This window comes from Carassius gibelio, chromosome A15, assembly GCF_023724105.1.
Source record: "Carassius gibelio isolate Cgi1373 ecotype wild population from Czech Republic chromosome A15, carGib1.2-hapl.c, whole genome shotgun sequence".
NCBI lineage: Eukaryota > Metazoa > Chordata > Actinopteri > Cypriniformes > Cyprinidae > Carassius > Carassius gibelio.
Window position 1 is genome coordinate 8,130,048 of NC_068385.1, and position 17,530 is coordinate 8,147,577.

At 33.3% G+C, this 17,530-nt stretch overlaps 1 protein-coding gene across 2 annotated transcripts in view; it reads right to left on the reverse strand.

The window, feature by feature from the left end:
• The window catches only part of LOC128029084 (cytoplasmic dynein 2 heavy chain 1), a 65,955-nt gene extending 60,185 nt beyond the window's left edge, over positions 1–5,770 (reverse strand). Inside the window, exons 1-10 of one of the 2 annotated variants that reach the window (XM_052616569.1) lie at positions 5,524–5,770; positions 4,727–4,913; positions 3,378–3,548; positions 3,149–3,287; positions 2,943–3,061; positions 1,911–2,055; positions 858–1,090; positions 644–775; positions 437–550; positions 118–229 (exon numbers count right to left, since the gene is read on the reverse strand). In XM_052616569.1, coding sequence (XP_052472529.1) covers positions 118–229; positions 437–550; positions 644–775; positions 858–1,090; positions 1,911–2,055; positions 2,943–3,061; positions 3,149–3,287; positions 3,378–3,548; positions 4,727–4,906 — 1,345 coding nt within the window. In that variant the 5' untranslated portion in view covers positions 4,907–4,913; positions 5,524–5,770. Of the gene's footprint in view, positions 1–117; positions 230–436; positions 551–643; positions 776–857; positions 1,091–1,910; positions 2,056–2,942; positions 3,062–3,148; positions 3,288–3,377; positions 3,549–4,726; positions 4,938–5,523 lie in introns of both variants that reach the window. The other variant, XM_052616568.1, reaches the window with a different exon arrangement.
• Positions 5,771–17,530: the final 11,760 nt, after the last annotated feature.

Here is a 17,530-nt window from a genome sequence, read left to right on the forward strand (position 1 = left end):
CTACTAATGTATTTTATCTTGTGAAAAGTGCTATACAAAAATGTTTTCCTTAGTAGTAGTACTATTATTATAAAATGTAATATGATGTACTGTACTGCTCAGTGTGTGTGATCTGACCCTTGTTGTAGTCCAGCAGTCGCGTCAGAAGCGTCTCTCTCTCGGGCTGCAGTTCTTTGCTGATTGTGGGTCGTTTGATCAGTTCTCTGTGTTTCTGAAACACCTGCAGCAGCTGGAACGAAGACAAGACAGCAATAGTGTACAGCTGTGCGCTCCTCTGTATGTCTGAGAGTTCATTAGAAATCAAACATCAAGACAATCTGATGCACACAGCACCTCAAAACTCAGAGCCTTAGGTTTCTTCCTGTCTAAATGGCTAGAATAAGCTGGACAAAAAGCCAAACCTCTGGATACACAAGACTAGTGTGAGTGTGTGTACCTGCTGTGGACTGTCCTGTGCATCTATTATGAAGGTCTTGAGCTTTCCAGCTGCTTCCTGTTCTGCTGGAGCGATGAGTCGATCAAACTGAGACACTGCAGCTCTCCATAAGGGCTGAACACACACACACACACACACACACGGTGATGTTCTGAGTGATATATCAAATATTCAGCATGACGGTGAAGATCTTGTGCATTGGTGTACCTCAGTATAAGGGTTGTAGTGTATTGGGTTGAGCCCTGTGAAAGGCTGATACACACGTGCGGGTGAAACCTGCAGCTTCCCTCCGGATAATAAACGCTGCAGTTTCTCACACACAGATCGAACCTGCAGCACCTGAAACACACACACACACACATGTCATGAGGTAATGCACTAGACTATACTGTCTGAGATGATTGACAGGTGTCAGTCTGACCTCCTCCAGTCGCTGAGCGAGGCTCTGCAGCCCCTGGGGGCGGTGCTTCTCTCCGCTCCACGGATGAGGCGAGTAGCGTTTCCACACCTGACCAGTCAGGTGTTCACAGACCGCCACCCACTGCTCACAGGCAGCCACGCCCCCTTTAAGCCCCTCCCTGACTGTGAAATATGGATCATCCCACAAGTGCAGGGTGCTCAGCTTCCTTTGTACAAACCTGCCGAGAGCTCCGCCTGTAAACGCGAATACATCAGGAACGTCTTTAGTGTTTCATCAGATATATTTAGGGCCCTATGATTTCTGTGATGCAGAAAACGCGGACGGAATCCAGTCATAAAAACGGAATTTAAAGTTTAACGTGGAATGTCACGGAATTTGTCAAATTTAGAATTAATTAATCAAAACGAGGTAATTGCACTTACATCAAATCGCGATATTTTTATTATTTTTTTTAAGAATAATGACACAACATTTCTTCCATGTTTTATTTTTAATAGTAAATCCCCCTTTGTTTACCAAAAAATAAAGTTAGCTTAATTTTCGATAAATTAAATTAATGTTTTATGCCTTCACTTGATAACCATAAAAATGTAAATACACAACAGGATTTCCGAGGGGAAAAACTCATTTCATAAGGCTATTTTAAGAAAAAATTTAACAAAATAAGTTGTTTTTATGCATTTAAATAATTAGACATGCTAAAACACAGAATTAGGTAACAATAAAACATATGGGGAAGAAAAAATAAAACATTTCATAAGGCCTTAAACATGTCATTTTTTTGTTAAACTTTTAAGAAATTGATCTGAAAATGTATTGTAAAGTAAAGTAAAGTTGTAAAGTGTTATGATTTTAATTAATTAAACATGCTTTTTTGATTAATACAATCTAATTTAACCATTAAAAAGGAGTTAAAACAGAAAAAAATGGAATCTAGAAAAATGTTAACGGAAAAAACGGAATTTGGAAAAAAAATAAACAGATTTCATAGGGCCCTAAATATCACTGAGGCAAGCATCATTATCACTTAGCATCCTTGTCTGATCTGTGCACCTATGACATCCATGAGTCGGATCATGCGTGTCTCGGGGTAGGGGGCGTGCTCATTCTGTTTCCACACGTCATCTACTGTCTCACGGGTGCTCTCAATCAGGTCCAGTACCTCCACCAGACTGAAACTGTCCAGATTGCTGTAGTCCTGAAACAAACACACCATGCACAGTTAAATGTTTTCTCATAAAACAAGTGAAAACATTGCTGTTGTTATCAACTTAAACTCAAAACTATTTAAAATGAATGGAAATAATTGAAATCAAATCAAATAGAAATAGAAATATAAGATGAAAACCAAAAAAACAAACTTACATTAGATATAGAAATGTTGCCATGGAATCTAATTGAAACAATAATAAGTTGAAGTACTTAAATTAATAAAATTATAATTTAGAAATATTGAAAATGAAAACGTCTTTAAAAATGACAAATGCACTTAATTGCATAATTGCTCCAAAACCTAAATAAATTATAAATGTTATTTTGGTAACTAAATGAAATAAAATGAGTTTAAGTTAAAATGTTAGAAGTAGTAAAACTGAAATAAATCTAAATTAAGATAAATAAAAATATTTAAAAACGAATAAATCACATAAAAAAGTACCTTAAAACATTAAGTTGAAGTATTCGAGACTAAAACTGAAATTAAAATAAATTAAAACTAAATAGTAAAAACGACTTTACTTAAACTAAAATATTAACTTTGTAACTAACTGAGATCAAATAAATTTAATCTGAAGTACTAAGACCACTAAAAATAAGGTAAATATAAATGTAAGCTGAATAGGAATAAAAAAAAATGACAAGTGCACATAACAAATTACTAATTTAATTTAAAATTAAAATTAAAAAGTTGAAGTACTAAAATTGAATTGAAAAACTGAAATTTAACTTAATAGAAAAAAGCACATAACTTAATTAAAACTATTATAGTATATAAACAATACTAAAATAACACTAGTTCATGCAAACATACTAACACATGGAGTAACTCTGACCGACACAATCACAGTGTGCATGTGCTGTATGCACCTTCTCAACGGTGGTGAAGAGTTCAGAGAAGTGTGCCGCTCTGTCTCGGTCTCTGCTATGCTGTCCAGAGCGACTGACATCAGCCCAGAAGCCGAACTCATCCAGAGGGGTCATGATACCTGCACACACACACACACACCAGTATGTGGAGTATAAATGCACAGAAGTACAAAATGGGAAATGCACATGTTTGGAAGAGAACTCACTCGACACATCCGTCTCTGAATGACTCCGTTCCCCAGAATCCTTTGGGTGTGAGTGTCTGAGCACAGAGCCCAGCCCGACCTCAAGATCCGTGAGCAGAGACTGAAGCTTTGAGTCGAACGACTGACTCCATTTATCATCCTGCAGAAAACACACACACACACCACGCATTACAAACCCAGCAGTGAATTCACAACCATGTGAGACGTGTCCGGTGTGTTTGCGGCTGACCTGCAGCAGAACGGGGCCGTAGACCTGTTTCAGAGCCTGGTACAGGGTGCTGATGGGAGACTCCAGCATGGAGGACACCAGGACGGATCGGTGCAGGTTCTCCTCGCTCACCACACACGGACGAGGCTTGAAGAACAGCAGAACCCTGCCGTCGCCGTCCATGTTCTCCAGCTACACAGAGACAACATGAGCCATAAATGAGCCATAAAAGCATTTGAAGCTGAGTGATATACAGAACATCTGCGATTTAATGAACATTACTGCAATATAAAATTATGCTAATTATCATGAATACTTTAGTGATTTTAATGCACTTTTTATTCGACCATTAAGTTTCCTGAAGTTTGTAACAAACACGCTAGATTTAAATGAAGCACTGAATAAGTTTTTGATTTAAATTAATCTTTTCATTTATGCCAGTTAATCAGTTCAAAGTGCAAGTTAAATAAAGAGTCATTGCATCCTCGCATAAAAGCGCTCACTGAAGCATGCATTAAAAATAGTTTTAATATATGCATTATTTTTTCATTGATTAAAAAAAATTATAAATGCATTTTCTATGTAATAAAATTACCATGTAATAAAAAATATATATATGTAGATACATACTGCTAATATGTAAATATTGTTATTAATTTTTATACTGGTGCATATATCTAACTGCATGAAAATCATTCTTTCTTGTGTGAAAAAATCATGCTTTGATATTGGGTTGTGCCGATTGCAAGACGATGATTATTATTTTTAATGAATATTATCATCATTGGGTTAGTAATACTATAATTTCTCATCATAAACAACAAAGTGCAGATGTTCTTGCTATAAGAGATTTAACCATCATACAGTGTAGATAGATCAAATACAAAACTAAAATAAAAATAAGTGAAAGCTTAATAAAAATATTTTAAAAAACTAGTCATAAAAATGCCAAGAGCGCATAAAAAATTACTAAAACTTAAACTAAAATTTAAATAAAAAAAAAAAAAAAAAAATATATATATATATATATATATATATATATACATACATATATATATATATATATATATATATATATATATATATATATATATATATATTTTACAATATCAAATATTATATTATATATATATAATGAAATATGTAAAAATTAAAGCAAATTCTAAATATTATTAAATACCATAAGAGTACATAAAAATAACACTGTTTCATTCACATTGTCAAATGGAGTATTTATGAAAGAAACAAACAAAAGCAAAATGCATCAAAAAACATTCCCATCAATTAATTCAGCGGACACTTTTTAAAAACTATTTATAATTTGTTGTGTGGCTTAGTTCTATATCACAGCTGTATGTGGCTCTCAGGACCTTGTTGGAGAAGCGCAGCTCGTCTGTGTCTCTGCTGACGGTGAGCAGGAACTCATTGCTATCATCTAAGAAGTTATCGAGAGGACGGCAGCTGGACAGAGACGCTTGTGTGTCCAGACTGAAGTAGTTTCCCGCCGTGGTCAGGAGGAAGAGTTTACGAGGGTCATCTGTCCCGGGCATCTTTCACCTGGTTAAATATCACACACGTCAGCTGCAGAAATCACAACCGAAGAAGAACAAGAGATACAGAAATCATACAGTCAGCCTCAATTATTTTCTCCAAATAACAATTATAAATCAACATAAAACTGATGTTTATGATTGCATTGAAACAGATCAAATACATAAATACTTAATAATAATAATAAATACTTTTCACTGCACAGGTCTGACAGACTGAGATATTTTAGGCCTAATATCAAATCCATTTTTTTAATCCAAATGTTTAATTTGGATTTTATTTATTTTATAATTTAACACAAAATCAATGTCACAATGTAAAAGCTCACTGGGACTTAAAAACTCAGCAACACTATTTTTACGTTTAATTTTTAGTTTTCAGGTTTATTCGTTGAAATGGTCCAGTTAAGAGATTTGTTTATTGCATTTAAAGCCATTTTTATCTGATTTTTTTTTTTTTTTAGACGATACATGACATCTGTACTAAAGATTACTAACGTTACAGTTTAACACACAACTTCTTGTAGTCACACAAACATGCACACTGCACAAATACAAAAACATAACGAATAAAGTGCATAATGAGGACAGTAAATAAAGAGAAAAGATCGTATTACGGTGAGTTTGATCAGTTGTGCTGAAGGATTAGCGCGCTAGCGGCTAAGCTAACCGACATCTCTTCGTCTTACATGATGGGACTTTACTCCTGCAGAATAAAATAAGCGCTTCTGTTAACTTACACGGAGCGCAGTCGGCTGTGAAGAAACGCTTTAAAACGCTTCGTCGATATCAGATCCGTGTCATCTGTCGGTGGATCTGCAGCCTCCGCTTGAGGGAATGTTGTGGCGCACTGGCGGTGAAGCTGGAGCGGTTGCTAAGGCAACCACGGCCACGTCGTGACGTATTCGGCGTCGTGAATACCACACGCGTACGAATGTAAAAGAACGTAGATTCAATACATTTACACTCCATTGAGATTTAATCATTTAACAGATGAGATAGACAAAAGAGCCAAAATATGTAAGTGCTGTGACAAATAATAATCTATCTATCTATCTATCTATCTATCTATCTATCATTAATTCATTTGTCTATCTATCGTTCATTCATTCATCTATCTATTTATCCAGGGATAGATCTAGAAAAATATTGATGGGGTGGCGAGATGGGGGCAGGAATTTTTGAGGGGTGGCAACATTTGGCAGACGTTTATGTACTGAATTTAGTCACAGTTATCACAGTTAGATGATAAATATATGTGCACATTGAAAAAGGGCACAGGCTTTCATTTACAAACTTAATCTCATGCAATCAATGTCTTGCATTTGAAACAGTTCATATAAGGAATAAGTGACCATACCACATAAGCACCACACACTCACTAATGCATACAGTATGCATCAACATGTAATTAAGAGCATTATAAAAGGTTAAGTGCTATCAATATGTCAATTTGTTATAAGAAACACATGACTTTAATAGCCAATGGGAGGCCGCCGACAGACCAGGATCTTGCCTTCATAACAACAATATCTATACTTCATGTTGAGCATAAATATAAAGCCTACTGATAAAGGACACCGTCAACAGTATTAAAGGCAAAATAGACTATGTTTGACACGTGCAATATTTGAAAATCGAAAATTATTAATTTCTTTTTTAAATTACATTTATATCTGAATATATGTCAGAGTTCAGGTTCGCGAATCGTTTGAGTCAGTTTGGGGATCGCAAATCATTTGAATGAGTTCGGCAGTTCGGAGCGGCTTTGCGGATCATTTGAATCAATTCGAGAGTTCGGAGCGGGTTCGCGAATCATTTGAGTCAGTCCTGGAGTTCAAAGCGGGTTCGCGAATCATTTGAGTCAGTTTGGGGATCGCAAATCATTTGAATCAGTTCGGGAGTTCGTAGCGGGTTCGCGAATCATTTGAATCAGTTCGTGAGTTCGGAGCGGGATCGCTAATCATTTGAATCAGTTCGGAAGTTCGTAGCGGGTTCGCGAATCATTTGAGTCAGTTCTGGAGTTCAAAGCGGGTTCGCGAATCATTTGAGTCAGTTTGGGGATCGCAAATCATTTGAATCAGTTCGGGAGTTCGGAGCGGGTTCGCGAATCATTTGAGTCAGTTCGGGAGTTCGTAGCGGGTTCGCGAATCATTTGAATCAGTTCGAGAGTTCAAAGCGGGTTCACGAATCATTTGAGTCAGTTCGGGAGTTCGGAGTGGGATCAGGAATCATTTGAATCAGTTCGGGAGTTCGTAGCGGGTTCGCGAATCATTTGAATCAGTTCGAGAGTTCAAAGCGGGTTCACGAATCATTTGAGTCAGTTCGGGAGTTCAAAGCGGGTTCGCGAATCATTTGAGTCAGTTCGGGAGTTCAAAGCGGGTTCGCGAATCATTTGAGTCAGTTTGTGAATCGCAAATCATTTAAATCATTTCGGGAGTTCGGAGCGGGATCACGAATCACGAAATATTCGCGCTTGTAAATTTTCAAATTGGCCATAACCTTTAATTCGGGGGTGGCAAGGCTTTCTTTTAGGGTGGCATTTGCCACTATGCCACCCAGTAGATCCGCCCCTGTGTTCAAACATGAGGTGAGGGTCTCAATCCCAGCACCACAAGCCCTCAAACCCCCCATGAGACAGTCCTGTAGTACGTCACAGTCAGAGAGAGGAGGAGAAATAAAAACAGCACTGATGTGAGAGTGAAGGAGAGAGAGAGAGAGAGAGAGAGAGAGAGAGAGAGAGAGAGATGGAGGGGAAAGCTGCATTAATGGGCTTATTATAATATGGGAAAATACCTCAAAGACACACAAACCCAAAGAACAGCTGCAGCACACTGGAAACTTTGTGTGTGTGTGTGTGTGTGTGTATTAAGCGCAAGTTATTCCCAGTGTAACAGTCTTATTTGACCTCAGACGAGCCCTCCCTAATAATGCGAGGATGTTGAACAGTGTGTGTGTGTGTGTGTGTTTCTGCACAGCTGCAGGGCTCAAAACCTCCAGTCTGAGCGCACAAGAATTAAGACTCCAGGAAAGAGCCTAATGGACATAAACTAAAGAACAATCACCCCACCAGGGAAAACACACACACACACACACACACAGTTTCAACACCACACATTCCACGGATCCGGACAAGCGCAGCAGAGGAGTTGGCTGACAGGCCGGGAGTTTTTAACGTGATAGAGAGAGAGAGAGAGAGAGAGAGAGAGAGATGGGGGAAATGTCAGCCGTGTTGAAATGTTACGGTTCCTCCTAATTAATGGCTGCAGGGGTTCTGAACACACTCCAAAACACACACACTCAACCACAGCTAAGCGACAGTCAACTAACAACCCCAATCCACTTTATAAATGTGTTCCTATAGAAATAAGACTCATTGCTAATAATGTGTGAACATGCAGATATTAACTATGAAGACAAAAGAGCTTGAGAAAAATACTGTACTGGTATCAGATGAAAAAATTACCATATTTTAATGTACTGAATTATTACCAGTACCAATAACAGTACTTCTAGGAATACACTGGTTCTAATGTGGTATTGGAATTGCCATTGTATCATGTATCATTACCACAGTGGTTCCTGGTACTTTTGTTGTTAGAAAACAATGACCTAATATGTTTTTTGTTTTGTTTATGAGTTTATAGTTACAAGGGAAGGTTTATGAATATGTATTCAACTCACCAAAATACTCACCAAAAAGGTTCATCAGCAAAGATCAGAAATAAAAACTGCAGCCAGACAATGGAAAGTGTTGGACTGAACAGAGACGCATTAAAGGAGCAGCAGGTGGCGCTGTTGCATTTAATGACAGTTTGAATGGCAATATTCACCATGTACTGATCATATTTATCTTAACCTGAGTGTTTCTAGTTGAGCAAAACTTGTTTTATTTCACTTGTCTTAATTAAACTGGCTATATATATATTAGATGAACAACTTAACAAAACGTATATGAAAATTTTAAATATTTCCTTGCAGCTAAAAGTAATACGTTTTGAGTAAAAGTTAGTTTAACAGTTAACAGAACCAAACAGATTAAACTAAAACACAAACATAATCAAGGTTGTAAATCAGGATTAAATTTAAGATTAAATATCATTAAAGAAAAGTGTCATTTTCAGTTTGTAAAGATAAGAAAATAATGTGTTTATGTGTAGTTGTGATGTGTAGAAGAGTTTATTTCTTCATCAGGTTTGGAGAAATGTAGCATTGCATCAGTGTCTCATCAACGGATGCTCTGCAGTGAATGGGTGCCGTCAGAATGAGAGTCTAAACATCTGATAAAAACATCACAATAATCCACAAGTAATCCAGTCCATCAATTCACATCTGGAGAAGACAAAAGATGAAACAAATCCAACATTAAGAAGATTTTTAACTAAAATGATCCATAATAATGCTTCCTCCAGTGAAAAAGTGGTCAATGCCAAAACAGCTCTAAACAAATATGAGGTGGAATTTTATTTAAGAGACAACAGGAGATGTACTTTTTAACTGGAGTAAACGTTATTATGAATTATGAACTCATATTTTAGATGGTAGCAATGGTTTAAATTGTCTTAATGCTGGATTTGTTTCATCTTTTGTCTTCTCCAGATGTTAACTGAGTGCTGTGGATTATTGTGATGTTTTTATCAGCTCTCATTCTGACGGCACCCATTCACTACAGAGCATCCATTGATGAGACACTGATGCAATGCTACATTTCTCCAAATCTGATGAAGTATCCTGAGGGTGGGCACATTTTTTAGCAAATGTTTATTTTTGAGTGAGCTGCTCCTTCAATGTAAATATAATTGATGTCTCTTCATACACAGCAGTCTGTGGTAATGGAAATTAAAAAGTTGTTGTGAATCCAAACGTGATGAGCAGGGAACAGAGAGCTCTTTGTTAGTTTGTATAGTCTCTCTGGTAATGAGTGTTTACAGCTTGTTTCATATTTCTGTTATAAATGCCAACACAAAACTCTTCTACTAAACGTTGGTTTTCCTCTGAGCAGCTCATGTTTTTATACGTTCTCAGCATTTAAACATGCTTGGATCAATCACACGACGTGTGTAAGTGATGGATGCTGGTGTGTGTTTGAGTTAAAGATCAGATCTGACTGAGATCAGAGCTGTGTGTGTTTCACGGAGTCTAATGTTTAAATAAACTCACACACAGGCTGTAATTCAGCGTGTATCATCGTTCTTTTCCCTCTCCCTCCCCGTTCATTAAACACACTGTTGTATGTGTGTTCTTTCACTGTTTACATTAAACAGGACATTCACACCAGACCTGGGAGACACTGGAGGAATTTAACCCTTCACACACACACATCATTACCCACAAACCTTTGCACACACACATATTGGAAAAAAGTGATGTGTAGCCATGTATGGTGTCCCATACTTGAAATTTGTGCTCTGCATTTAACCCTTCCAAGTGCACACAGAGAGCAGTGAGTCATGAAAACACACACACACACACACACACACACTGACACACACAGCAGTGGGCAGCTATTTTTGCTTTGGTGCCCTGAGACTCGAAGACTTGAGTAATGATGCTGAAAATTTAGATTTCATCACAGCAATAAATTATATTTCACAAAATGTTCACATGGAAGACAGCTATTTAAAATCGCAATAATGTTTCATAATTTTAACGATATTAATAAAATAAATGCAGCCCTTGTGAGCGAAAGATACTTCTTTTCAAAGCTTTAAAAAGTCTTACAGACCCCTTTGAATGACAGTGAGTATATTTTGACAAAAGATTATATATATATATATATATATATATATATATATATATATATATATTTTTTTTTTTTTTTTTTTTTTTTTTTGAGACAACAGGATGACCAGTGCATTAAGAAAGTTAAATTGTGATTTTATGTTGAATCACAACATTATTTAAAAGTTCAATCAAATTTACTTTGAAAGAATATTCACTCAGTAAATTGCTAATAAGTAACAATAATCCAAAAACTCCAATAATCTAATTTTACTTATTTTTATGTATGTTTTAGACTATTTTGTTTTCCAGATTCTGTCAATCACAATTTAATGAATATTTAATTTAATTTATTTTAATTAATTTCTATTTTTATATATATATTTCTTTATCCAAATTATTCCTGATGAAGGATAACACAATCCTCAGTGACAAAACTACATTTCCCATCATCCTCTGCGGCAGCATAACAATGAAAGAATTACATAAATAATCAGTTATTAATCCCCTGATGCACCTCAATTACTGATCAGTTTGTTGTATTAGTGCTAAAAAGTGTCCTGTCTTTGTCTGAAATGCAAAAAGTGATAATGCACATGAAACTGACTAATAAATCTATTTTATGCGGAAGACTTGAAGTCAGCAACAGCTTGAGAAACACTGAGAAATGTCTATTTGGTGTCATGATTAGGATCTGAGATCAGCAGCTAAAACTAACAGCTGTCCTCTCTCTGGGTTCATCGTTGTGCATATGTGACCGTCTTTAAATGTGTGGGTATTAATAGACGTGCTTAAGACTCAACCTTTCCCTTGAGATGGTTAACTTGAGACGCCGCCGAGCATAACTGAGACGTTTATCTCAACCTGGTCTCCATATCTGAAGTGCAGCGCTTTAACTTTGAGACAGACACATTACTGAGCTAGTAACAGCATTAGCGTTAGCTTTGAAGCCTCTGCCAGGGACGCATGGCACACGATCCAGAGGAAAAGTGAGCGTAAAGATGAGTCTGTATCCGGGAACACACACAGATCTGTGCAACTTGAGAAACCTGGACACTATTAATGACACACTTCTTTAGATCTGGCCTGGTTTTATCTCTTTTAGGGATTTGGACGCCTCAGATACATTGCATGTTAAAGATTTTCCAAGAAAAATATAACTAGACACAAAGTAATCAGTTCTTGGTGTTTAGTATTTGCAAGATTAAAGAGAAGAAGCTGAAAATATATACATACATATATACATACACTCCATTTCTGTACTATATTTTATTTTATATTGCAAATATATTTGTGTATAAAATATATATTTTTAATATATTGAATACTAATAAATTAATTATTCATGTTTTTAAATTACTCAATACTTTTTAAATCAATGCTTTTAAATTATATTTACGTATATAAACAATACAAAAAACTACAAATAATTTTGTATGATAATTATAATAAATATAATCATTTTATTAATGTAAAATCATTTTCAAAATTCTAAAAAAATAATCTTATTTGTTAGGTTTTTATTATAAATACAGTATGTAATAATAAATAAAATACAATTTTAATATAAATATATTTTAATATAAATAAAATAAAATGAATATAATTTTATATATATATATATATATATATATATATATATATATATATATATATATATATATATATATATATATATATATATATTAATTTAATTTATATTAAAATATATTTATATTAAAATTTTATTATATATATATATATATATATATATATATATATATATATATATATATATATATATATATATATATATATATATATATATATATATATATATATATTAGGGATGCACCGAAATTTCGGCAACCGAAAATTTTCGGCCGAAAATGGCCTTTTCGGTTTTCGGCCGATAGACTTTTATCACCGAAACAACACGGCCGAAATGTTGTGATGACGCAAACAGAAACCGCGACCTGCACGTGCACCTGCAAAGCGCAGACCACGAGCTCCACGCGACATTCACTTAACACCAGTGAGAACATTCTCTCTCTTCGTATTCCTTTATTCGCAGCACTAAAACGTCTCCTAACAAAGAGATTAAGATGGACCACGAAGTGAAAACAAAGAAAAGTACAGTCTTATAGAGTCTGTTAGCACACGTCTCACTGAGATCTTTTCAGATCCTCTGCACTTCATCGCGAATGTGCTTGATCCGCGTTATAAAGACCATTACTTGTATGCGGAAATAAGGCAGCGCGCACGAGAAAAGATCCAGGCCGCGCTGGATGCGGAGAACCCGCGTGGAGACGGAGAAGCGCAAAGCGTAGGAGACAGATCAGAGCGCAGAAAAAAGACTGGTCTTTGCACCAGATGAGTGGCATGCACCATCGTTGTCTGATATGTTCAGTGGAATTCTGCAAGAAAGTGCCTCAAATAATAATAATACGTTGGCTATTTTGTTCTTAGGCTACTACACACACACACACAAACATATATACATACATAATATCAGATTGTAGCCATATTTATGCTAGATTTTCTGCTAGATTTCTGCTTTAATTTGATAAAAATGTTTATTTATGCCCTGGCCCTATTTAAATACACTCTCTCAAATATGTCTCAAATGTCAGGCAGATGACAAGCTCAACTGCTCAACAGCTAGATGGTTATCTGTCTGAAGTCCCCATCCCCAGAAGTGATAACAGTCTTGCCAACTGGAGAAGTAATGCACTTTCTAGTCCTACATAGAAAAATTTCAAATGCACTTCACCTAAATGCACTTTGTTTTTATGAGAGAACTGTTCATTTTAAAACCTTTCTGCAGGCCAGTAGGCCTGTGCATTATTATTAAATATACACATGAGTGGGATAAATTTTTTGTTTGAATTTTATTTTATACTGTGCATTGTTGCAATGTGCTTAATAAATATTTGCATCATTTGTAATTAAGTTTTTTCATGTTTTTTTTTTTAAATAAGTTATGTAATTGTAATTATCTTTGAAACTTTAATATTAATTTATGCAATTGCAATGTCTTAATTTTAGTAGTTAGTACACTGTCATAGCAATAAATGCAATGGTACTAATAATTGGCATAATTTATTTCGGTGTTTCGGTTTCGGTTTTCGGCCTTGGTTTTCTCTTTTTCGGTTTTCGGTTTCGGCCAAGAATTTTCATTTCGGTGCATCCCTAATATATATATATATATATATATATACACTACATAATAGTTTTTATGATAATTTAAATTATTGTATTTCATAATTATTATTATGATAATAATTCTATGATAATTAGATACGATAATAAAAACACAAATTGCATGTAATGAGATATTCAAAATATCAGATTTGTGATTTTTCTATCCTATGGAAACCCTAATACTATAAACACTCAAAGGTCTAAACTAATTTATTATTCATATTTTATAATAAAATTAGTAATACAGTTATTTAATAAACAAAGCGAAAAAAGGAAAGTTGCTTCAGAGGTGGAACAAGTTTTTATGTTTTGCAGAAAGATTGTGTGCAGACCAGGAATAGGTATTAAGAGTAAATCAACTTTAATTTCACATTGTCTTTGAGTAAAGGAAACAGAGCAAACCCACCAGACCATGTCACCATGTACCACAGGATCATTTGTGGGTCTGGACTGCAGCGTCTGGCTCTCCAGAATCTGGCCTCAGTGTTTTATTTTGTTATTTTGGGTTGTGTGTTTCCCCTAAGAGAAACCTAAACCTTCCCATCATGTCTGTTTGCGCTCTCATTGCCCTGGTAACATGCTAACAGCTCCCGCGGCTTCACCGAGGGGGTACTTCTCCTTCAGCACATGAGTCACCTGCACCAGCAGAACACGACATGCCAAAACATTCAAGTAGAAACGGATAGAGTTTAAAACACAAAGATAAACTGAGGTCATTTCTGTCGCATACGAAACTAAATCATGCTTTGGCAAATAATAAAAATTATATAAGAAGACGTAATGAAGATATAAATGTCCCAATTATGGCATCAAATATCAGCATTCTGACCATTTATCTCATAACTGTGACAATTTATGTCCTATTTATGACCACAATTTATGACTTTGTCTTGATTATGGCTTGTCTCATTATTATGAGTTATCTCATAATTTGGACTTTTTTTGGCATAATTATTACATCTATTCTCATAATTATAATAATTATATAAGAAACAAAATCATGCCTTAGAAAATCATAATTAGAGCATAAAACGTCATAATGATGGCATTAAATCTAAATTATGAGATACTGAGTCAAAAGTCAAAGTTGTAATATAGTTGTAATATAAATAATTATATAAAACGTTGAAATTGTCACACAAAAGTTGAAAGTAAGAAAAGTACGAATTATGACTTATCTCATAAATTTGGCTTTTTATTATCTCGTTGTTATCATTTTTTAAATTATGACTTTTTATGTCATAATTATGACTTTTTAAGTCACAATTTCAAATTTCTGTTATAATCTTGACTTTGTCTTGATTATGATAATTTTACTTTTTAACTTACATTTTCAACAACTTTTTATTTCATAATTATTACATCTATTCTCATAATTATGATAATTATATAAGAAACAAAATCATGCTTTAGAAAAACATAATTAGGACATAAAACATCATAAAATCTAAATTATGAGATACTAAGTCAAAAGTCAAAGTTGTAATATAGTTGTAATATAAATAATTATATAAAACGTTGAAATTGTCACACAAAAGTTGAAATTATGAGATAAATAGTCATAATTATGACTTGTTATCTCATAAATTTGGCTTTTTATTATCTCATTGTTATAATTTTTTTTAATTATGACTTTTTATGACATAATTATGGCTTTTTAAGTCACAATTTCAACTTTCTGGTATAACCTTGATTTTGTCGTGATTATGTTTTATCTCATTATTATCTCATAATTTGGATTTCTTTTTGGCATAATTTTACTTTATCTTACATTTTTAACAACTTTTTATGTCATAATTATTACATCTGTTCTCATAATTATAATAATTATATAAGAAACTAAATGCTTTAGTAAATCATAATTACATAAAACATCATAATGATGGCATACAATCTAAATTATGAGGTAAGTCAAAATCAAGTCAAAGTTTTAATACAGTTGTAATGTAAATAATTATATAAAACAATGAAATTGTCACACAAAAGCTGAAATTATGAGATAAAAAGTCATAGTTATGGCCTAAACTGATGTCATAATTATGACTTGTTCTTCATAAATTTGGCTTTTTCTTCTTATCTCATTGTTTTACATTTTTGTCAAAATTATGACTTTTATCTAATAATTATGACTTTTTAAATCACAATTTTAACTTTCTGGTATAACCGTTACTTTGTCTTGATTATGATTTATCTCATTATTAAGAGTTATCTCATAATTAGAATTTTCTTTTTTGGCATAATTTTACTTTTTATCTTACATTTTCAACAACTTTTTATGTCATAATTATTACATCTATTCTCATAATTATAATAATTGTATAAGAAACAAAATCAGTGCTTTAGAAAATCATAATTAGGACATAAAACATAATGATGGCATAAAATCTAAATTATGAGATACTAAGTCAAAAGTCAAAGTTTTAATCTAAATATTTATATAAATCATTGTAATTGTCACACAAATGTTGAAATTATGAGATAAAAAGTCATAATTAAGACTTGTTATCTCATAAATTTGGCTTTTTCTTATCTCATTGTTATAAATTTTTTAAATTATGAATTTTTATGTCATAATTATGACTTTTTAAGTAACAATTTCAAATTTCTGGTATAACCTTGACTTTGTCTTGATTATGACTTCTCATTATTATGAGTTTTTATCTCAGAATATGGATTTTTTTTGTCATAATTAAAATTTTTATCTTACATTTTCAACTTTTTATGTCATAATTATTATATCTATTCTCAATTATCTTATATAATTAGTTTCTCTAATTATATAAGACACTAAATCATGCTTTAGTTACTCATAATTAGGACATAAAAGGTTATAATGATGACATTAAATCTAAATTATGAGATAATAATTCAAAAGTCAAAGTTGTAATATAGTTGTACTATAAATTATTATATAAAACGTTGAAATTGTCACACAAAAATTGAAATTATGAGATAAAAAGTCATAATTTTTACTTGTTATCTCATAAATTTGGCTTTTTCTTATCTCATTGTAATATATTTTTTTTAATTATGACTTTTTATCTCATAATTATGACTTTTTAAGTCAAAATGTAAACTTTCTGGTATAACCTTTTTTGTAATGTATTCATTATGACTTATCTCATTATTATGAATTTTTATCTCATAATTAGTTTTTTTGTCATAATTTTACTTTTATCTTACATTTTTTACATTTTATGTCATAATTATTACATCTTTTCTCATAACTATAACAATTATATGAGAAACAAAATGCTTTAGTAAATCATAATTACATAAAACATCATAATGATGGCATACAATCTAAATTATGAGATAATAAGTCATAATCAAGTCAAAGTTTTAATATAGTTGTAATATAAATAATTATATAAAACGTTGAAATTGTCACACAAAAGTTGAAATTATGAGATAAAAAGTAATAATTATGTCATGATTATGATTTGTTATCTCATAGTTTTTTATAATTTAAACATCTTTCCTCATATTTATTACTTTGTTAATTTCAACTTCATATATACATATACACATAAAATGTATAAATTGCATAACTTAGTTTTGAAAACATGATTCTTCTGAACTCTTGGACTGTTAAAGTCATTCTGGAACAGAGGAACAGACACAAATGCATGAAGGACAGAAAAAAAGAGTCACCTGGGGACAATAAACTCTCCAGGTTTCGGGACATTAAAATGTTTTTCCCTACAGGAAGCACAAACT